The sequence below is a fragment of the Hypanus sabinus genome, chromosome 1 (assembly GCF_030144855.1).
Source record: "Hypanus sabinus isolate sHypSab1 chromosome 1, sHypSab1.hap1, whole genome shotgun sequence".
NCBI classification, from domain to species: domain Eukaryota; kingdom Metazoa; phylum Chordata; class Chondrichthyes; order Myliobatiformes; family Dasyatidae; genus Hypanus; species Hypanus sabinus.
In genome coordinates this window covers 135,055,895-135,079,979 of record NC_082706.1, presented here as the reverse complement: position 1 = coordinate 135,079,979, position 24,085 = coordinate 135,055,895, and the positions used below count along the sequence as shown (strand labels likewise).

Here is a 24,085-nt window from a genome sequence, read left to right as displayed (position 1 = left end):
TCCACCCACAGAGACTCAGTAGACAATCCCTCCATGACTTCCTCCTTTTCTGCAGCAGAGACATTATCTTTGAATAGCAGTGCCACAATCCCACCTCTTTTGTCTTCCTCCCTGTCCTTTCAGAATCATCTAAAGCCTGGCACTCTGAGTAACCATTCCTGCCTCTGAACCCTCCAAGTCTCTGTAATGGTCACAACATCATAGCTCCAAGTATTGATCCATGCTCTAAGCTCATCCATTTTGTTCATGATGCTTCTCAAACCATCTCAAACAGACACATCTCAAACCATCAGTCTGAGCGTATCCCTTCTCTATCACCTGCCTATCCACCCTCTCTCACTGCCTCCAAGCTTTCTCTATATGTAAGCCAACTGCCCCTTCCTCTGTCTCTTTAGTTTGGTTCCCATCCTCCAGTAATTCTGGTTTAAACTCTCCCCAAGAGCCTTAGAAAACCTCCCTGCCAAGATATTGCTCCACCTCAGATTCAAGTACAACTCATCCTCCTGGGCTGAGGTGTGCTGGGGGCTCGGTGTAAGGGTCATCAAACTGTTTAATGCTCCAACCCAAAGGTTGTGAAGACCCAGTCACTGGATTCTTTTAAATTCAAAGTAAATTTATTATCCAAGCACATACAGTATATATTACCATATCCTAACTTGAGATTCATTTTCTTGCAGGTCTTTAAAGGGGATAGAAGAGAACTATAATGGAATTTACAAAAAAAAAACTATACATAACAGACAAAGACCGACAATAAACCAATGTACAAAATAAGGCAGGCAATACGATTCAAACAAATATAATACTGAGACCATGAGTTGTAAAGAGCCCTTGAAAGTGAGTTTGCTGGTCAAAGTTCAAAGTCAAGTTATTATCAAAGTACATATCACTGTATACAACCCTGAGATTTGTTTTCTTTAGAGCATACTCAGTTAATCCAAGAACCATAATAGAATCAATGAAAGATCACACCCAACAGGGAAGACAAAAAAACTATGCAAAAGACGACAAACTGCAAATACAAATGTAAAAAGAATTAGTGATAATAAATAAATAAACAATAAGTATCGAGGACATGCGATGGAGTCCTTGAGAGTGAGTCTGTTGGTTGTGGGAACAGCTCAGTGATGGGGCAAGTGAAGTTGTTGCCACTGGTTCAAAAGCCTGATGATTGAGGGGTAATGACTGTTACTGAAGCTGGTGGTGAGTCCTGAGGCTCCTGTACCTTCTGCCCAATGGCGACAGTGTGAAGAGCATGACCTGGGTGGTGAAGGTCTAAGATGCTGGATGCTGCTTTCCTGCAACAACACTTTGTTTAGATGTATTCAATGATGGAGAGGGTTTTACCCATGATAGACTGGGCTGTATCTGTTACTTTTTGTAGGATTTTCCATTCAAGGGCATTGGGGTTTCCATACCAGGCTGTGATGCAGTCAGTCAATATTCCCACCCTTACACACCCATAGTAATCTGTCAATGTTTTAGACGTCATGGTGAACAGAAAACGTCTTGGATGGGTGGAGTCCTAAGTCCCTATCTGGAAAATTTCCTTCAAGGCACTCACCATCCATACTTGGATCAATGTTCTTTCACTGAGCGATTTCCAAGATTTTACCTCACTAATAACATTGTAGATTGTACTCACAACACAAACACTAGCAGTTCAAGAAAGCAGCTCATCACTACCTTTTCAAAGGATGCCGGTACCTGACCTGACATGTGTAGTGCCACCAGTTTCTTATGAGTTACTCCAAATTCTAGCATTTTCCATCTCTGTTGCCTCTTTTGTCTCTGAGGAAAAATAGGGATGGACAATTAAATGTTGTCTCAGCCTGTAAAGCCCAGATCTCTTCGATGAATAAAAAGTTTCAAATCTCCCAGCACCTTTTGTATTGAAAGGTGCTGTGTGACAAGCTCAGTGTGGTTGAAATCCAGCTACAATATTGGTTGCTGGCTCCTGTTTCAAGTTCTCATCGGATTGCAAATGGCCAGCTGAAACTTTTCAAATTATGACTAATCCATGACAGCCAAGATACCCATCTAAGCTAATCCCATTTGCCCTTGTCAGTCTAAACTCACATTCAGGTACTTGTCCAAGTGTCTTTTAAATGCTTCAACCACTTCCTCTGGCAGCTTGGCTATATATTGAATGTATGGGCCACCCTCTAGGTAAAAACATTGACCCTCATGTTCCTCTTATATCTCCCCCCTCTCATGTTAAACCTTTGCACTCTAGATCTTGGTTCCCCAGCCCTGGGAAAAAGACCTGTGTGTTCACCGTATTTATATCCCTCATGACTTAGTACAGCTCTCACCACTCATTCTGCCGGATTCCAATGGATAAAGTTCCAACTTTTTCACTCTCTCTCTACAACCCAGTTCCTTGAGTCACAGGAAAATTCTTGCAACTCTCTTCTGCACGCTTTCCAGTTTAATACCATCTTCCCTCTAAAATGCTGACCAAAGTAAAATATGATACTCCAAATTCATCACCATCTTGTACAACTGTAACATAACATTCTGACTTTGATACTTAGTTCTCTGACTGATAAAGGTTAGTGTGACAAAAGCTGTCCTCACCACCTTGTCTACCTATAATGCAACTTCCTTTTGCTTTCCTCCTCAGCAATTATCCTCCTCCTCCTCACGCTCAGGCAACACAAGAAGGAGCCTCAGTCGCCTGACGAAGGTGATGACGTGTGTGAGAACATTATCCGATACGACGATGAAGGAGGCGGAGAGGAGGACACGCAGGCTTTCGACATCGCCACCCTGAGAGGGTCTCACCTTCGGCGAGCAGCCAAGCTCCGTGACAAAGTAAAACCAGAAGTTCGGTCAGTATGTCGGCAGTCTCTTGGGCTGGGGCCTGATGCTGCTGTATTCCGAGAGTTTATCAACGACAGGCTCAGGGAAGCGGACTCGGATCCCTCTGCTCTCCCATATGATTCCCTGCAAACGTATGCATTTGAGGGGAGCGGCTCACTGGCAGGGTCCCTGAGCTCAATCTCCTCAATAGCCTCTAGTTCAGACCCACCTTACAATTATCTCTGCGACTGGGGTCCCCGATTCCGCCACCTGGCTGAACTGTATGGGAACTATGACTCAGCCTCATGAAGGCAGGAGACAGTCGTAAGTATCTCCGCTGACGTCATCCCTGTGCTTTTGATGTTGTCTCATTCACCTTCTGTGCCTGCTTACATCTGGGCATTCCTTCTGATGCCAAAAAACTTTTACCACTTTCCACTTTCAGAAGATTGCTTCTCATTAGATGTTTGGAACCTGAAATTCTTGGCATGAATCCAGAGCAATGGAAAAATTCATCAGCGACACTGGGATAACAAATGGGCTTCAGTGGGAATCTGTGGAGAACGTGACTGCTAAAGATCCTTTTCCTGTCACTTCTCACCTGACATGGACTTGGAACATTGCAAACTAAAGACAAGATGAAGTGATTTATTTAGTGTTCTGAATTTGTTAGCGTAAGATTTTGAGCACCAGCAGAATTTGGATTAGTGTTCCTCCATTTCTTAAGCTCATGGGTCAGAGGTCAGCCACATCTGCAAGCTCTGTGTCTTTCTACCACTTGTCAGTAGATTGTGGGTTCTCTTACCCTCTAGACTCATGAATACATGAATTAAGCTGACATCTAGGGTGGCCTCTTTCAGATACAATACTAAATGGAGATGTTGCCCATCCACTCACCAGGAACATCATCTTTTTAAGGTTGCACCGTACTTAGGGGTGTGCTGATAGTGGAGGGTGATGAGGAAGATGCATTGAGGGGATCTCGCATTATGCAGATGACTAACGTACAAGATGTTGCAGTGCACAATCTGTTACCCAGATCTTCTAAGCTGTTCTAACAAAGGCACTAATTCACTTACAACAAGATACTTCAGTGGAAATTCTGATGCAAGTGTGTAGATTGGTGCATCTTGTAGATCAATAAGAGAGTATTTCAAATTTTAAGAAAGCCGGCCTTAGACTTCTGTAACACACTTCACTACAGATGTCCTGAAGCACTTTACAGTCAGCAAGATATTTTTTTGAGTTGCAAGTCACTATTGTAGTGTAGGAATTATAATGGCCAATTTGCACATACAGCAAGCTCCTGGAAACAGCAATATGAAAATAGCCAGCTAATCATTTTTTGATTCTAGCTGTGGGACTGATGTTAACCAGGAGACCAGGGAGAACTATCCTTTTCTGCTTCAAAATAGCATTGTGAGATCCTTTAGATCCACCTGAAAAAACAGACTGTTCTTTCTTTTGCAATCCTTCTGAAAAGGCAACAACTTCAATATAATAACATTACTCCTCAGTTCCAAACTCCTCTTGTTGTCTGTATTCCCCAGAGGAGGATTTGAACCCTTAACCTTTTGATTATGAGACAGTAGTCTTACCAGCTAAGCTGCAGAGCTTTTTAATCACCCTGCTTTTGTTGTGTTTTCTTGTAGCTTTCCTAGAGAAGTTTTGTGCTTATTCAGCAAGACAGGATACTTTCCATTTCAGTCACGCAGTGCCTGTCTCATGCATTACCAAGACTGCTTTGTACGGTGTAAAGCAAAACTTGCTCAGCACCAAACCCATCTCAGAAGAGCACTCCTGACTGCACTATCGTGACAGTAGCAATTTAATAGTGATTAGGACGCTATTAGGGATGCTTATGTGACCTACCAATGTCTAGGCAGGAAACAATACTCATACTGAACAAGCTCACTTTACAAACAGTACTTGCAGTTAACAAAAGATTGTTCATCCCATAGCTCTAATGATCAGAATGCTCTTTTTTTGGTGTCTGATTTAATTTATTTCTCTCTTGTTACCATCTATCCAACCAATGGAAACAGACTCTCACCATTTGTTAGAAAATTCTTAGTGATAGCAGCTCCGAGTGCAAGCCAAGTTTTGCATCATTCATCCATTGGTGATATTGGCCCAGCTTATTGTGTTTTATTTTCCATTGTTCTCTCGCTGGAAGTGGGGAAGAAGCCCAGCCTGATCTGGCCATGCCTTCCTGCTCTTCATTTCTAACTCCTGCATTCTCTGATCTCTTTCTTTTGCCTGTGTTCTCACTCTATATCTCCTTTCTCTTGCTCACTGACCAGGTCATTTTAGAGTCTAAACCATAGTATAGTACAGCACAGGAGCATAACCCTCTACCCCTGATATTGTGCCATCCCTTCTGCTTGCATATGATCAATATCTCTACGTTCTCTGTATATTAATATGTTTATCTAGGAACTAATTAAATGCCTCCATTGCACCTGCCTCCACACCTGGCAGCACGTTCCAGGCTTCATACTTAAGAAAAACTTGCCAGGCACATACCTTTTGAACTTTCATCCCTCTCACCCAAAATGCATGTCCTAGAGTATTAGAAACTTCAGCCCTGAGAAATAGATACAAACTATTTAGTTATGCATCTTATAATCTTAAGCACTTCTAGCAGGTGTCTCCTCAGCTTCTGATGCTCCAGTGTAGCCTTGTTTACAGTTTATCTCCGTGTAGAACCCAGTTTTACTCAATCAGGGACATTCCCACCATAACCCTGTCAACCTCCCTCCAATTCAGTGTGCCTCTTTTGTTTCCTTCCCAGTTCTGATGAAGTGCCTTTAATCTGAAAAGTTAACTCTGTTCCTCTTCACAACCTGCTGAATATTTCCAGTACTTTCTGTTCTTATTTATTCACACAGTCCAACTTCTGCCTTACTTTCCACCATCCCACCCAAGTTCCATTCAACTACAGTTCATCCATAGTTTCACCACCCATTCCCCCTCTGGTTTTGATTCCATCTGCCATTCCCCTCTCCCCAGTGGCTCCTCTATTCACTTTTACTTATCAGAGCCTAACCCTGGTGGTCCTTCATGTTGATGCTTGTCTCATTTCTCATTCCAGATATTTCACATTCCACCATTCCACTCCCCCCATTTCACTCCACTGTCCCAACTCCAACCAACTCTAAATTCCTGACACAATCTGTCAGCTCAGTCAACCGATCACCTTGGACTCTGCACCCCCCACCTCACCACTTCTTCATGCTGGCCATCTGCCCTCTTCATTCTCAATTGTAATACAGGATTTCGACCCAAAATGTCGACAAATACTGCTCAAGCTGTTGAGTTTCTCCAGCAATATGCACAAAACTATTGACAGGTACCAAGAAGCAGTGATGTGTTTCTGATTTGCATGCCATCCGGGCATCACATTCTGTATGCAATTACACTGAGGTAGTAAAGAACAAAGCAGAATGCAGAATAGTGTGTTGCAGTTACCAAAAAGGTGCAGGTAGACAAGTTGGCCATACAAATGACATGGCTTAACAGACAGATAGATTGGTCCACTCTGTGTTAGCTCACAGAGCAATCCAATTGAGCCACTCAGCTGCATTGTAATATTCCTCTCCCAGTCCAATATCCTCAGCACTGTGTCTGGTGACACTCAGTCCTCTCCAATGGGTTAATCCAGCTGGTATAGACTGGCTGGGCCCCCCTCTACAATATATCATCAAGAAACCTGGATCCATGCTGTCAGAACCCCTTGGCATATTGAGTTTCAGTCAAGTCTCCCCTCACCCTTACTAACGTAGATGGTTCTTGCCTATCCAATTTTCTTGCAGCTCTGGTGTTGAACATAGAACAGTCAAAGTTCAAAGTAAATTTATCAAAGTACAAAAAATATACAAATGTTCTTATATATATTCATTTTTTGCAGACATTCATAGCAAATAGAAAGAAAGACATTAGAATCAATGAAAACTGTGCACTATAGAGATGGACAAAGAATCAATGTGCAAAAGACAACAAACTGTGCAAATGCAAAAGAAAAAGAGAAAAAAAATAGTAAATAAATAAGTAATAAATATTGTGAACACAACTTGTAGAGTCCTTAATAGTGAGTCCATGGACTGTAGTGTTGGGGTGAGTGAAGTTATCCCCTCTGGTTCAAGGACCTGGGACAAGGCAGGGACTGGGTATTGATAGTGAATGATCAGCCATGATCTCAGAATGGCGGTGCAGACTCGAGGGGCCGAATGGTCTACTTCTGCACCTATTGTCTATTGTCTATTGACCTGATCGTTGAGGGGTAATAACTGTTCCTTAACTTGGTGGTGTGGGACTCCTGTACCTCCCTCCTGATGGCAGCAAAGAGAAGAGAGCATGGCCTGGATGGTGGAGGTTCTTGATGCTTGTTGCTTTCCTGTGAAAGTGCTCCTTGTAAATGTGCTCAGTTATAGGGAGAGTTTTACATGTGATGCATTGGGCTGTATCCACTACTTTTTGAAGGCTTTTCCTTTCAAGAAAATGGGTATTCCCATAAGAAGCCATGACATAACCAGTCTTTATACTCTCCATTGCTCATCCTATAAAAGTTTTTCAAAGTTTTAGGTGACATGCTGAATCTGCAGATCATTTTAAGGAAGTAGAGGCATGGTTGTGCCTTCTTTGTACTAGCAGTTACATGCTGGACCCAAGACAGATCCTCTGAAATAATAATACCAAGTAATTAAAAGTTGCTGACCCTCTCCAACTCAGATCCCCTTATGCGGACTATCTACTAGATGTCCAGCTTCCCCCTCCTGTGGTCAATAATCAGATCATTGGCTTTGCTGACATTAAGAGATTGTTGGTGTAGCACCACTGTGCCAGATTTTCAAACTCCCTCCCATATCCTGATTTGTCACTGGCTTTGTTTTAGCCCACAACATTAGTGTCATCAGTAAAGTTAAATTTGGCATTGGAGCTGTGCTTAGCTGCACAGTCATAAGTGTAAAGCTAGTAGAACAGGGGGCTAAGCACATGGCCTTGTGATGCACCTGTGCTCATGTAGATTGTGGGGGAGATGATGTTGCCAATCTGAGCTGACTGGGGTCGACAACTGGGAAGAATGATGATCCAGTTGCACAAGGAGATATTGAGGCCTAAGTCTTGGAGCTTATTGATTAGTCTTGAGGGGACGATGATATTGAATGCTGAGTCAAAGATGCATGCATCTTCACTGTCCAGATGTTGCAGAATGGAGTGCCATGGAAATGGCGTCCGCTGTAGACCTGTTGTGATGGTAGGTAAATTGGAACAGATCCAAGTTGCTCTTCAGGCAGGAGTTGACACGCTTCATCACGAATGTCTCAAAGCATTTCATCACAATGGATGTAAGTGCTACTGGATGATGGTCATTGAGGCAGGCTTCGACATTCTTCTTGGGCATTGGTACAAATGAAGCTGTTTGTGCAAATGAACATAGCCCTTCAGTACCTGATGTTGTATTGACCTTTTAACCTACCCAGCGATCAATGTAACCCTTCCTCCATAATCCTCCATTTATATTTCATCATTGTGTTTATCTAAGAGTCTTTTAAATGTCCCTAATGTATCTGCCTCTACCACCACTCTGACTGTGTGTTCCAGGCACTTGCCTCTCTCTGAGTTAAAAACCTACCTCTGACATCGCCCCTAAACTTCCCTCCACTCACCTTAAAAGGATCCTCACTGGTATTAGCCACTACTGCTCTGAGAAAAAGGCACAAGTTGTCTACTCTGTCTATGTCTCTTATCATCTTATACACCTCTATCATCTCATCCTACTTTGCTCCAAGTAAAACAGTCCTAGCTTTCTCAACCTTTCCCCATAAGACATGCTTTTGAATCTAGGCAGCATCCTGGTAAATCTGCTCTGCTTTCTCTAAAGCTTCCACATTCATCCTACAATGAGGTGACCAGAACTAATCACAGTACTTCCAGTTTTGTGTAACCAGAGTCATGTAGAGCTATAACATTACATTGTGGCCCTTATCCTCAATTCCTCAATTAATGAAGGTCAGCACACCAAACACCTTAACCGTCCTATTAACTTGTGTGAGAACTTTGAGGGATCTCTGAGTTTGGATCCCAAGATCCCTTTGGTTTTCCATACTGCAAAGAATGTTACCATGAGTCCGTCTTCAAGTTCAATCCTCCAAACTGTATCACTTCACACTTTTCCATACTGAACTCTATCTAGCCTAGAGCTGCTTCCTATTAATGTCCCATTGAAACCTATGACAACCTTCTACACTACCTACAACCTTCATATCTGAATATGCCACTCTGAATTATTCTCAATGCATTCTTTAAGATACAGTGTTGTCTCCAGAAATGATTGGACAATCCTTCTCAGTAATTTCCCTTCCCATAAACTCCTTTAACATTCAAATTCCTTGGTAATTGATGCTAATGTTCTGTTAGACTTAATAATTGCTTCCTTTCTCCTCATTCTAGACTTTTGATTGGTTCTATTCTATCAGAGTTGCTGACAATAGTGATAGGTAAACTAGATAGGGGTACAGATGAAAAAGTCTACACAGACAGCTCAGTATAGAGGTCAAAGGTCTGAGCTCATTGCATTTCCCTCACATCCGCCACATAATTTCCATCCTCTCTGAGAAGAATTCTGTATGTTAAAGCCAAAATATTTATTGCATCAAAAGTTGATTAACATAAGACTTTGGGCAACTGTGTGACAACAGATTAATTTGCTCTCATTAACTATAGAAATACAGTCCTAGAAATTAAATTTCTTTATAAATTGTCTGTGAAAGCCTGAATTTTTGGAACTGAGATGACACTATTCTACAAAAGAGTATAATTACTGAGCTCAGAATTTAATAAGCAAAGGGAAAAATAATTGTAGACTGTGGAAATCTAAAATCAAACTAGGTGGGGAACACTTAGCAAATTGGGTAGCAGCTGTGGAAATTGAATCTCAGTTAAAATTCCAGGTTGACATTAATCTTATCTGATACTCTCTACATAGTTGCTGCCTGACCTGCTGAATATTTCCAGCTTTCTCTGGCTTAATTTCAGTTCTAACATAAAGAAATATGTCTGTACATGCAGGATGGTAGAAATTCGGAACTCACTTAAAGAATCATAGAACCAATGAGCATAGACAGAGTGCTGTCCTCAAAATGGACCATACTGACCAAGATACCTACCTAAGCTAATTCTATTTGTCCCTGTGTGGCACATATCTATTCAAACCTTTCCTATCCATGTACCTATTGAAGCATCTTTTAAATGCTGTTGATGTACCTATCTCAACCACTTTCTCTAACGAATCACTCCATATATGCATAACCCTCTGGGCTATAGAGTTGTAATTTTGGTCCTTTTAGATCTTTCCCTTCTCACTTTAAAGCAATACCCTTTGATTTTTCTTCTGCAAATAGTAATTGTGGCTGCATGGACAGTGAGGAATGATAGATTTAGTTTTCAGCATATGGAGTTAATGTGCAGATCAGTCATGACCTCATGGGACAGTGGGACAGGCTTGGGAGGGAGTGGGTTGTTGGAGGTGCATGTGGGTGGGGGGGGGGTCTTTGCTCATCTTCCCATAGTTTTGAAGAACGTGAGGCAATTGCACTGAAATGTAACACTTTCTTAAAGGGTCCAACAGAAAAGACGTGAGGTGAATGTGTTCACTAATTTAGAGACTACAGACCAGAAACGAGTCCTTTAGCCCATCTAGTCAGGGCTAGCCTGTTATTTTGCCTCATCCTATCTACCCTCCATTCCCCTCTCATCCATATACCAATCTAAACTTCTCTTAAATGTTGTAATTAACCCACTTCGATGGTAGCTTGCTTCACACTCGTATCACCCTCTCAGTGAAGAGATTCCTTCTCAGGATCTCCTTCAATAATTCACCCATCACCCGAACCCTATCTACTTGGCATGTCTAGAATGAGGGGTCAGGGCCTCATTTCTTCATCCAGGGAGGAGTGAACACCCAAGAGGTCCATGGACGATCGTTAACTGGGTCTATTCAAGGTAGAGATGATGGATATGAAAGTATATGGGATAAGTGAAGTGGCACAGAAGGAAAAGATCAACATGGGTGAGATGGGCTGTAGGGTCTATTTCAATGCTCAAAGTTTGAAGCAAATTTGTTATTGAAGTACATATGCCTCCATATACAACCTGAGATACATTTTCTTGCAGGCGTACACAGTAAATCTAAGAAGCACAATAGAATCAATGAAAGACTGTGCCCTAAAGGACGGACAAACAACAGGATGGAGAAACAGCCAATGTGAGAAATACAACAAACAGCAAATATGAAAGAAAAAAAATTTGAAAGCAATTCATATCGAGAAATGAGATGAAGAATCCTTGAAAATGGGTCCATAACTTGTAGAAACAGTTCAGTGATGGGGCAAGAGAAGATGAGTAAAGTTATCCCCTCTGTTCAAGAGCCTGATTGAGGGGGGCAGTAACTGTTCCTGAACCTGGTAGTGTGAGCCCTGAGGCTCCTGCACCACCTTCCTGATGCCAGAAAAGAGCACGGTCTGGATGGTGTGGGTCCTTGATGATAGATGCTGTTTTCCTGTGACAATGGTTTATGTATATGTGTTCAATAGTGGGGAGGGCTTTACCCATGATTGACTGGGTCATATCCACTGTTTTTTGTAGGATTTTCTGTTCAAGGGCATTGGTGTTTCCATACCAGTCTGTGATGAAACCAGTCAATAGAATGTCACTTCTCAAAGTTTGTCAAAGTTTAAGAAGTCATGCTGAACCTTTACAAACTTCTAAGGAACTAGATGCACTGCTGTACTTCCTTCATAATGGCCCTTATATGCTGGATCCAGGACAGATCCTCTGAAATGATAACACCAAGGAATTTAACATTGTTGACCCTCTCCACCTCTGACCTCCCATTGAGGACTGGTTCATAGACCTCCGGTTTCCTCTCCTGAAGTCAATAATCAGCTCATTGGTCCTGCTGACACTGAATGAGAGGTTATTGTTGTGGCTGTATGTCTTTATCAACCATGATCTAGCAGACACCTAGAGCTGAGTGGAGACACAAGAAGCTACAGATGCTACAATCTGGAACAATGCAGACAACACTGGAGAAATTCAATGGATCAGGTGGCATCTGTGGAGGGAAATCAACAATCAACAGTTAGAGTTGAGACCCTTCATCTGGTCTGAAAAGATGAGGAAAGGTAACTAGTATAAAGAAGTAGAGGGGAAGAGTTGGCAGCGATAGGTGGATCCATAAGTAGGGTGGTGATATGCAGATGCCCCTGTTCATTGTTTCCTTCAATATCACAGTGGTAACCCTCCAAACATGAAGCACTTTGGTAAATTGTGAGTTTGTGAAGGGCTATATATATACACACACGCATACACACACACAAACACACACACACACACACACACACACACACACACACACACACACACACACACACACACACACACACACACACACACACACACACACACACACACACACACACACACATATATATATATATACATGTACATACAACTCTTCTTCATCTTTGGTTAGCATGAGAAGGATGCAATTAGTTATATATACATATACACAATTGTAAACTGGAGATTTTTTTCCCTGTGTGTCTCAATTTTAACTGCCATTGTTTAAATAAATTATTCCTCCCCGGCAGATGAATACCAGCTAAGTAGTAAAATAGTGTTGAACTTGCTCTTTATTCCTATTGCAAGGTACGGTTGCTGGGAATAACTGTGAACCTATTCATACAATTTAAGATGAAGATTTTATTAAGCTGCTGCTTTTTATATTTATTGAGGGAGCCACTGGGCAAGAAATCCCTAAACCGACATTTATAAATGCTGTCAGTGGAAATATTTCCAACAATCACTTCAATTGTATCTGCAGAAATTGAACTAATAGATGAATAGAAAGAAAATTGTGCAGTTATTTCTGTCCTTGCACAGTTCCAAGGTGGCATTTTGCATACAGTTGGACCCCACTGTTTGCAGTGTTTGGGGATGAGCTAGAAAAGATCTTCATCTGCCAGATTGTACACATTATACCATCATCTAGAACCACATTTTTCATTCTTTATGAGAGATTTATCAGCCTCCTGCTTATACTATCTATATGGATTTAACCCCTACATTACAGAAAGCTATTTGTACACTATAGATTTTTTTTTCTGTGTATAGCCCAGGGAAGTGTTACTTAAATCAATTTCCTCTCACCAGCGGTGACAGTTAAATTGTAGTTATGGAGTCATAAGGCACAGAAACGTTTCCTTCGGCTCAACAGTTCCATGCCAACCAGTATTCCCAACTAAGCTGGCTTCATTTGCCTGCTTTTGGGCTTTATCTCTAAATCTTTCTTATCTATGTAGCTGTTTAAACACATTTAATGTTGTTAATATACCTGCCTCAACCACTTTCTCTGGCAGTTCATTCTGATACTGACTACCTCTGGGGTGAAAAGATTACCCCACAAGTTCTTACTAAATCTCTCCCCCTCAGCCTCAGCCTATGGCCTCGAGTTGTTGATTCCCCATCTCTGATGCAATTACTGTGTGAATTCACCCTATCTATGGACTTCATGATTTTGTACACCTCCATAAGATCACCCCTCATTCCAATGAAAAAAGTCTCAATCTGTTCAACTTTTCTGCATAACTCAGACCCTCAAGTCCGTGTGAATTTCCTTTGCATTTTTTCTGGCTTCGTGGCATTTTTCCTGTAACAAATCTGACCACAATATTCCAAATGCAGCCTCACCAATATCTTGTACAACTGCAGCATAAGCTTCTGACCTCTGTACTCATTGCCTTGGCTGATGAAGGACTGTATGCCAAAAGCCTTCTTTGCCCGCTTGTCTACCTGTGACGTGACTTTCTGTGAATAGAGCAACACAGCAGAGAAACAGGCCATTCAGCCCACTAGTTGCATAACTGTAATCCATTTCACAATGCAGCATTTTCAGCAGAAGCAAAAACATTGATTGTCTTCATATAACTTTGGAGCTCCTTTTCAACATACCATAAACATGAGAAATTCTGCAGATGCTGGAAATTCAAAGCAACACTCATAAAATGCTGGAACAGTTCAGTGGGCCTTTAAGCTTGTGTTAGATATTAACCATATAATCATAGTCATAAATATTAATAGCAGAGTAGGAGACTGTTTGGTCCATTGTGTTCATCATGGTCTGATAGTTCAGTGATCATTTTGGGATTTATTACGTTCAGCAAAACGGTTTTTAAATGTCTGAAGGTTTCCGCCTCCACCATCTGTTTATAGAGAGAGTTCCAGACTTTCCTCAGCTTTCTTTTATCCTTACATCAGTTGTCCTATTTCTGACCCAAAAGTATGTACAATGTCAAAAAAACAACAGCCACTAGAAATCTGAAATAAAATCAGCAAATGCTGGAAGTAACCATCTGTGGAAGGAACACAGAGGGAAACAGTTACATTTCAGGTTGACAATCTTCCATCAGAGCTGGCCAATTCTGATACAAACTGTAAAGACTGATCATCTGAAGTGTAGAGTCCAGCAAGATATAATGTGCCCAACCAAAAGGTGAGATGCTCTTCCTTGCTCTAATGCTGAGCTTCATTGGAACAGTGGACACAAAACAAAGCAGTTGCTGGAGTCTGAAGCAACACACAAAAGAACTATAAAGATCAAGCAGCATCTGTGGCGAGAAATGGACAGTTTCTGTTTGAGGTTGAGTCCCTTCATCTGAGCTACCATAATTCCCTATCCCTCATCATTGATGTTCATGTAGGACATGTTATAAATCAAACATAGTTTCAGTTGCCAAGAATGGGAAAGACCTGAGGGAGCAAAGAGAATGTTTGAGATAGGGTAAGACTGAGAAGGACTGAATTACACAAGCAGTGGTGGAGCTGATTGAGAGGATCCATTTCTGGGCATAACACATTGGGAAAGCTGTAAACTTTGGAAGGAGTACAGAAAATCTCCCTAGAGGACGTACTTTAATCATAGAGAAAAGTTGTTCTCCTTTGAATGAAAAACATTGCAATAGAATCAAATGGAGGTATTTAAGGTAATGAAGGGTATAGACTGATCAGTTAGAGAAAACCTGTTTTCACCGGTGGAGTGGATCAAGACCTAGAAAGTATTGACCAAATGTAACTGGCAAAAGAACCAAAAGTGAAAAGGAGGACAAAGTTTCTTCATGGTTCAAATCTGGAATATGCTAATAGATGTAATCGTGAAGACAAATTTAATTGTAGCTTTGAAATGTGGACTGGCAGTACTTGAGCAAGTTGTCAAACTATAAGGAGAGTTTAAGGAAATTTGATCAATGAATTCCTGTTACACAGAGCTACTACCAATTCAATGCATCATCATCATCTTTCCATAGTTTTGTAAGGTTGAATAGTCAAACATGCCAATGTATTTCACAAGAATTTTATCAAACCTATTGATACTAAGCTACAGTGGAAACACACATTCTGAGAGTTTTGGATTTGTTCAGCATAGAAACAGGCCCATCAGCTCATCACATCTACACTAATTCCATTTGCCCTAACTAGGACCATTGCCTCCTCGGCTTTACCATAAACATACAAAGCAGGTGACTAAACCTTTACTGTGTCCATCACCTCCATTGTTTTAGGTTTTAATAGGTACATTTAATGTCAGAGAAATGTATACAATATACATCCTGAAATTCTTTTTCTTCACAAACGTCCACGAAAACAGGGGAGTGTCCCAAACAATGAATGACAGTTAAACGTTTCCTCCCACACACAAGCAGCAGCAAAGCAATGACCCCACCCCTTCCCCCCAGCAAAAGTCATCGGTACCCCCCCCCCCCCACCAAGCACTCAAGCATGCAGCAAAGCATCAATAACGACACAGACTTGCAGTACCACAAAGTCTTCTCGTTCACCCAGTAATTCCACATACCACAGGCTCTTTCTCTCCCTAATAAGGGAAAAAATGGTGTCCCCGTTTCACAGCGAGAGGGGAGACATAATAAGCAACTTACTGATTGATGATGTTAAAAGTCTGTTGCATCGCTTTTTCCGAGTTCTGCGCCCAGGGAGTTCAGCTCTCTGGACAAACAGCTCGCGGCTGCTAATCTGCTGCTCCTGATGTTCCATGTTCTTCCATGACACCTCTGTCATGGGCACTGGCCTTGAATCAGCCCATCTCCAGAGCCTCGAAAATCCAGTTCACTGAAGGCCATCTAGTCTTCCAGGCCATGTCCTTGGGATATCAAAAAAGTGGCTGATGGTGAGGCCCTGATGGCGGGTCCCATTCCTGCAAAGAACTGGAGTCAGAGTGGAACTCCAGGTCAGGGTCTTCAAAAGAACCTTGAAAGGGAAAAAAATATATCAAAGATAGAAATAAAGCTGTTTCCGAAGATACAAGCAAAGGAATTGCTTTTTAGTGCCATCATCACTTTTCAATAGAAGTACAAAACCAGGTGACTAAATCCTTCAAGAGGAGGAGAGTTGGAAACATTTATTATGATCAAGAGTTTGATGATTTATGGATAAGTTCAAATGCTTTATAATTAACTAGCCAGTTTGCTGTTGATTTTGTATGTACAGAAAGTGCAATGAATTCTGTTGCCCATACTCGACCCATAACTTTGATGAAGACATTGGCACAATTTATCAAATCTGAATGGTCATCAGCCAGATAAAGAGAGTGTAACACTTCAGTCCTGTTTTTGACAATTTGGTTTTAAAATTAAAGATATAACCTAACATCTATAATTGATAATGATAACAGAAGATTCTGATGCCCTTAGTGAGTGAGGTTTGGATCCTTGAGGTGCAGAAAATATTTCAGAATCACCCCATTCTGACAAGCAGAAGTGAAAGTGGGGCTATGCAAATTGTTACCAGAATTATGGGCAATATCAATATTTTCATTGCTGGGGAAACTTAAAAATTTATTCCATTATTTAACATATTTTGTATACATTTGAGAACATCCACGTTTATGCTTTTGATTTGTTAGCTTTTGAATATCAATGACAAAGTGCTTTGTTGTAAAAGAAACATTCTGTTCCCTGTAAATTTGAAATATATATTCCTTTTTATTTTATATTTCTATTTATATATGTGTATAAAATAAAATAGATTGTCTTCAATAACTGGGTTAAGTTGCTATTCATTTTCTGTCGAATCTGGTGGTGACTTTAAAATGGGAATAATCCATATCACGAACCATATCCATGTCCATTGCCAGAGTGAGGCTAAATGCAAACTGGACGGACATTCTGCCTGGGTTCTCTTCAGCCCAATGGCATGAACTTTGAATTATCCATTTTCAGGTAAATTGCTCCCAATCTTAACCTTTTCTCTCTTCTCTGACCAACCCAGTTCCTTTTACACCTACTCCAGCCTCCTTCATCCTGTTTCTGTTCCCTCCACTACACACTCCTATCAACATACACACCCCCCACTTGGTGTCCTACATGTTCCCACTGGCCCACACCACCTCCAAGCTCCATCTTCCTTTCCTATCAGACTCCATCATCTGCTGTCCACTGTTGCCTCCACCTATCACCTCCAAGCCTCTGTCACTAGTTCCTCCTTTCCCTCCTCTATCTGCCTATGACCTCTCTTCACCTGCATCCTCCTATCATTTGCCAGATCTTGCCATACCCTTTTTCCGCATCTCTTTACATTGCTATCTCCTCTCAGTCTTTCAGGCCAGATTAGTTGTCTCAGCCTGAATGTTCTCAGTCCATTTCCCTTCACTGATGTTACCTGGCCCATTGAGTTCCTTCAGCGTGTTATTTGTTACTTCTGATCCCCAGCATCTGCAGCTTCTCGTATCTCCTTTATGCAGGATTTTATCAAAGGCTTTCTGAAAATCCAAGTACACATCACTGCATTTCCCTTAACTCTTGTGCCAGTTATAGCCTCAAAGGAGGTTTGGCACAGATGATTTCCTTTCCAGCAGCCTATGTTGACTTTGAGTCATCTACTGATATTGTGAAGGTGTCCTGTTATCCAATTCTTTATAGGAACCTCAAGCATGTGCCCTACTGTTAATTTTATGTTCATTAATCTATAGTTTCCTGATTTTCATGCCACTTAAATTTCTAGAAATTTCGTGATCTATAAAATTCAGGAAAATGGCAATAAAAGCATTTTTATTTCTAAGGCACCTGGTTTATTACTCTGTGGTTCAAAAGATCAAGGCCAGTCACTGACTGGCTTAAATCTTAATTTCTTAATGATGCTGATTTCCTTTAGTTTGAACATAGAACAGTACCGTTTAGGACAGACCATTTGGCCTAGGGATATGCTGATGTTGATGCCAATTTATACTGAGCATCCTCTTCCTGTGTACCATCCACATCCCTCAATGCCCTTCATATTCACGTACTTATCTACAGGCCCCTTAAACTCCACCAAACTACTTATTTCCACTACTACCCCGGTAACTCATTCCAAGTACCTACCACACCCTGCATAAATAAAAATGTGCCTCTCACATTACCTTTAAACATCCTCCCTCTAACCTTAGGGGCATGTCTTTAACTGTTTGGTATTTCAGCCCTGGAGAAAACCTATCTTTACCTCTCATTAAATTAGAAACCTCTGTCAGGTCTCCTCTCTGAGGTCTCTTCTCTGCTTCTGCTGCTCCGGAGAAGATAACACATTTGTCCAACTTTTCCTTGTGTCTCGTGCACTCTAATCTGGCAATATCCTGGTAAAACTCTCATAGTCTCCACATCCTTCTATAACAGGCCAACTAGAACTACACATAATACACACAAGAGATTCTGCAGATGCTGAAAATTCAGAGCAACACACACAAAATGCTAAAGGAACTCAAGTGGTCACAGAGTATCCATGGAAATATATTAACAGTTACTATTTTGGGCCAAGTCCCTTCTTCAGGACTCCACATAATACTCCAAAAATGGCCTGATTAAATATTTGTATACTTGTACATTTGTACATCCTTACTCTTCTACTCAGCACCCTTACTATGAAGGCAAACATGCCTTCCTGACCACCTTTTGAAGCTGAGTAGCTACTTTCAATGAACTATGAATCTGGTCCCCAAGATCATTCTGTACCTCAATATCATGAGGTCTAACAGCAACTGCATACTATTTTCATTCATTTGACATCCCCACCCCCCCACCACCACCACCAAAGTGTAACAACCCTCACTTGTTCAGATTGAACTCTTCTGCCATTTCTGAGTTATTCAGCAGACCCAGCCTCAGAATTGTTCATCCCCTTAGAACGGAGATGAGGAGGAATTTATTTAGCCAGAGAATGGTGAAGCTGTGGAAATTATTGCCACAGATGGCTGTGGGGGATAAACCATCTTGTACATTTAAAGCAGTGGTTCACAGTTTCTTGATTTCTAATGATGAGGAGAATGCAGGAGAATGGGGTTAAGAGGGAATATGATCAGCCATGATTGAAAGGAAGAGCAGAATCAATGGGTCAGATGGTCTTAATCTGCCCCCTATGTTTAACGGTTTTGTGGTCTTCTCTTCCCAAATCTATAAGGGTTCTATATCCCACAATATTCACTAATACTGTCCACAACTCCTCCAATCACCTTCTCCCCATTAGATTCATAGTGCCCCCTTCTCATTTCTGCTATCAGGATGGAGGTACAGAAGCCTGAAGGCACACACTCAGCAATTCAGGAACAGCTTCTTCCCCTCAGCCGTATGATTGCTAAACGGACATAATTCACAGGTTATTTTCTATATTATTATCTGTTGCTTTGTACTGCTGTCACATCGTTTACAAGTTTCACAACTTACGGCGGTGACAATAAACCTGATTGTGATTCTTGATTCTGGTTCCTTAACAATTATGTGAAAACTAAATGAAAATATTCGTTTAATTATGCTGTCATTTCAGTAACAGGTACATTTCGGATTCCAGGGGCCCCACATAATTGCATTAATTTTTTAAATTCCCTACAACTGACGTTGGTAACAATTTCTGAATAATTTAAGTTAGAGGCAGTTTGTTGCATGAAAATTCACCACGAGTAGACTGAAATATATTTCAGCTCTATAGACTGAAATATAATGTTGAGGCTGCAGTTAGATCAGTGAATAAATGATGGAACACGTTCAAGAGAACGAGTGCTTCTCATTCATACCCCCTCCTCCACATCCACACTGAAAAACCCCTCAGGAACAAGTACACTTCCCAGGGTCAGAATCTTTCCTTACAGCTACATGGAGGCGATGAGAGCTTCTGAAGATACAGGGCCACCTCAGGTTTAGGAGTACACTGTAGCTGAGATGAAACCAGAGAGACAGAAAAACCACTGAGAACATCAAATTCCAGAGTCTTGGGGAGCAACACAGTAAATTTATTATCAAAGTATTTACAGTGTATATATATCACCATATACAACCCTGAAATTCATTTTGTTGCAGGCATACTTAGTAAATCTAACAAACACAAAAACATCAATGAAAGATCACACCCAAAAGGACAGGCAAACAATATGTAAAAGACAACAAACTGTGCAAGTACAAAAGAAAAAAAAATTAAGCAATAAATATAGAACACAGCACGAGGGACATAGAACACGTATAAGTCAGCAAGCATATTTAAGATAGTAATCACAGAAAAGATATAATCCAAGTTCCTGAGCCCACTGCAACAGTCTGCAGTCCAAAACAATACAGTTTGACTTCTGCCAGTTGAACAGTGAAGGCACCACTGGCTCTAACATGGACATCACGTTACACTGCCTGACGATGCAGTGCCTGACTCCGATACCTGAGCAGGCAACACTGAGGCTTGAGGCCTACTCCTTGCTATGACCAAGGCCATGCAGCTCCCCCCCCCCATTCACCGATAAATCAATGAATTGGACTTGCAGCATTCCTGCAGGGAATATCTTGTGATTGTAGAAAATACATTTAAAGGGACAATAACACCTTTCATTGACCCAGTAGAAGCCACTGCGCCCAAGTGTGCTGCTATCCTACTTTTTGAAGAGTGGGCATATTAGATCCATAGCCCATGAGCTGCAACATTCTATCTACAATGATTTCAGTACTTATGCCCAGATCTAACATGAATTGAATGAAGAGCTATACCATGGGGCAGCCGGTAGAGTCACTGCCACACAACACTCACAACATGTTTTGATCCCAATCTCTGTGTGGAAATTACATTTTTGCTGTGTCTGCATGGGTTTCCTCTGGGAGCTCTGGTTTCCTCCCAAATGCCAAAGCTATGAGTTGGCTTGTTAAATGGCCACTACTCATGGACATAAGTGGTAGAATCTGGGAGGAGCGAAGGATATGGGCAGAGAAGAATGGGAATAACATAGGATCAGTATAAATAGTGGGGGGTGGGGGAGGTGAACACAACCCACCCTGTAAAATGCCTTTTTCAAAATCTCCCTTCTGGAAAGCACAAAACAAAACAAAAGCTTCAAGCCATCTTAAATTTCTTCCTCCAGGCAGTTTATCTAATCAAACATTCTGGTTAGACCGCCACCCTCTTCTATCTATTACCGCAGCCACTGAACTGTATTGCAAACACATTAAACCACACTTTATAATGATGTTTTCATTGTAAATATATAGTGGTATTTATGTATTCATGTACATTTATTTCATAAGACCATAAGACATAGGAACAGAATTAAGCCATTCAGTCCATCAAGTCTGCTGCACCATTTGATCATGGCTGATCTATTTCCCTCTCAAACTCATTCTCCTCCCTCATCCCCATAAACGTTCACACCTTGGCTTATCAAGAATCTATTGTGTTTTTCACCTTGACCCTGGACTAATGCTACTTCATCTGGCTGTGTTCGTGTGCACTGATGTATGGTTGAATGACAATTATACTTCACCTTGAACCTGAAAAGCAGTGAATTTCAATCGAACTAGATGCAACAGGGCAATCAGGTGCGTAGTTTCAAAGAGCATATAAAAACAAGAAATGCCTGAAATATAAAATGGAACAAAACTCCATTAACTATTGCAAATAGTAACAATTGTACATTGTTGGCAAACATTCTCGAGAACTTTTAACTTAAAAATTTGTCATTGCCTCCCTGGCCCTTGTCTTTTGGCACGTTCTGGGCCTAGCCTAGCCATTCAGTCCATCAAGTCTGCTGCAATATTTGATCATGGCTGATCTATTTCCCTCTCAAACTCATTCTCCTCCCTTATCCCCATAAACTTTCACACCCTGGCTTATCAAGAATCTAGGAAACTCTGCTTTAAATGCACACAATGACCTGGCCTATACAGCCATCTGTGGCAATGAACTCCACAGATCCACTGCCCTCTGGCTAAAGAAATTCTTCCTCATCTCAGTTCTAAACGAATTGAGATTCTGTCATTCTGATGCTGTGCTATCTGGTCCTAGACTCCTACGCTATAGGAACCATCCTCTCCATATCCACTCTATCTGGGCCTTTCATCATTCAATAGGTTTCAATGGGATTCCCCCTCATTCTTCAAAAGTCCAGTGAGCTCAGGTCCAGAGCCTTCAAGTGCTCCTCTTATGATAACCCTTTCATTCCCGGAATCATTCTCACGAATGACCTTTGAACCCTTTCCAAAGCCAGCACATACTTTATTCGATAAGGGGCCCAAAACTGCTCGATTCCATATTTCATATCCATTCTTTAATCTCTTTAGGCTGCATTTCACAGTACAACCAACACAAATTCTGAAATTCCCCAAATCATGTATATGGCATTGAGGTTGATTCTTATTTCTCAATCCTTGTTAGATGGTGCCGTCTGGTGGGCTGTAAGAACAGCTTCTGTGCATGATTCTCCACTGATGAATGGAATTCAAGGTGCCCCAATCCAGCTTTATTCCCAAATGGTCGACACTAGCCCTGAGATTATATCCTCCAAATCTAGTCTCCAGACGATGGAAACATCTCCTTGGCATCTTCCTGTCAATCCCTCTCATCATCACAGACATTATAACTCATCCATTACAGCTGATGAGCTGCTTCCTGTCAAAGTGCAGCAATTCAACACAAGGCATGCAAATGATGTCTTCCTGAGGGGTAAATATTGATCACAAAATACTGTCTCTTTCTCTCCCTTTCTGATCAACTCAGGTTCTCTCATGTATACACCCTACTTTATAACTACAGCCCTCTGTATCCAAATTCCTTCACCCTCCTCCATCCACTCTATCAGCTTATTACCCGAATACTTCTCCCACTGGGCCCCGTTCATGCACTAGCTGCATCTTATCTCCACGCCTCATTTATTTGGTTCAATGCTCCACCTCCCTCTCCTTTCAGATTCCATCACCTGTTTCCCTTTGTTGCCTCCAGCTATTACCCGCAAGCCTCCTTTCCTCTCTCCACCCTTCCCTTCCCTACTTGACTCCAGCTGCATTTCAACCTCTCCTTGCCTGCATCATCCATCACTTGCCACATCTTCCATCCCATTACCTGTTTATCCATGCCCTCTCCCGTCTACTGCTTCAAACCAGGTGAATGGTCTCAGTCTGAAACTTCAGCGGCCCATTTCGTCCCATGGACTCTGCCTGACTCACTGAGCACCTCCAGCAGCTTGTTTTACTGCACCAGAGAACTCCCCTTCTCGTTATTGCTTTCAGGTTTCTTCACACTCACCTGAGAGGCAGACATTAACTACAGAAGACAATGTCACATTCACTTGTATTTCAACCTAGTTTTTTTTTGTACACAAACCTCTTTGCTGGGATTTGAACACCTAATATTGAGTCAGAACTAAGACTGGAACTGACTGAACATGACCAAGGCACATAATCCCCAATTATGATTGGAGATTTACAAGGAGGCTGATTTGACCCTTTGAATTTCTTCCTCGTTGTACATTTTCTAAGCTGCTCTGCTATGTGCACTTAATTGGAATCTCTGCTCTTAATACTATAATACCTTCCTTACCCCATGTAAATTTATGCTGCCTGGAAGGCTCTTTAGTGACATGACAAATACCAGAGGATTATTACAGCTGATGAGTTATCATTGGATTTATGTCTTCTTCCCATTCCCTTAAATAAATTGCATTCTTTGAAATCACGAGTTTAAAACTGTCTGTGACCAAGAGATTGTTAGTAAGTCATGAATGAAGATGGAAGTAATCATTTTTATTTTCTCAAACAATCCAGAGCCCAGCATCTTGGTCGTAGAATCTGACTGAATTCTAAGAGTGTCTGCAATGAGGCATTACGAGTGATACATAATTCCATTTATATTTAAGGCAATTAAAATGGTATTAACACTCATACCCTTTCTTCATGTTATTTCTAATGATTTGTTGCAGAGATTAGGAGGGTTA

The 24,085-nt window shown here is 41.3% G+C and overlaps 1 protein-coding gene across 1 annotated transcript in view; it reads left to right on the top strand.

Annotated features, from left to right (window-relative positions):
- Positions 1 to 3,114, top strand: part of LOC132379589 (cadherin-7-like) — a 61,962-nt gene extending 58,848 nt beyond the window's left edge. The window contains exon 9 of the mRNA XM_059947713.1: positions 2,627 to 3,114. Coding sequence (XP_059803696.1) covers positions 2,627 to 3,114 — 488 coding nt within the window. The remainder of the gene's footprint in view (positions 1 to 2,626) is intronic.
- Positions 3,115 to 24,085: the final 20,971 nt, after the last annotated feature.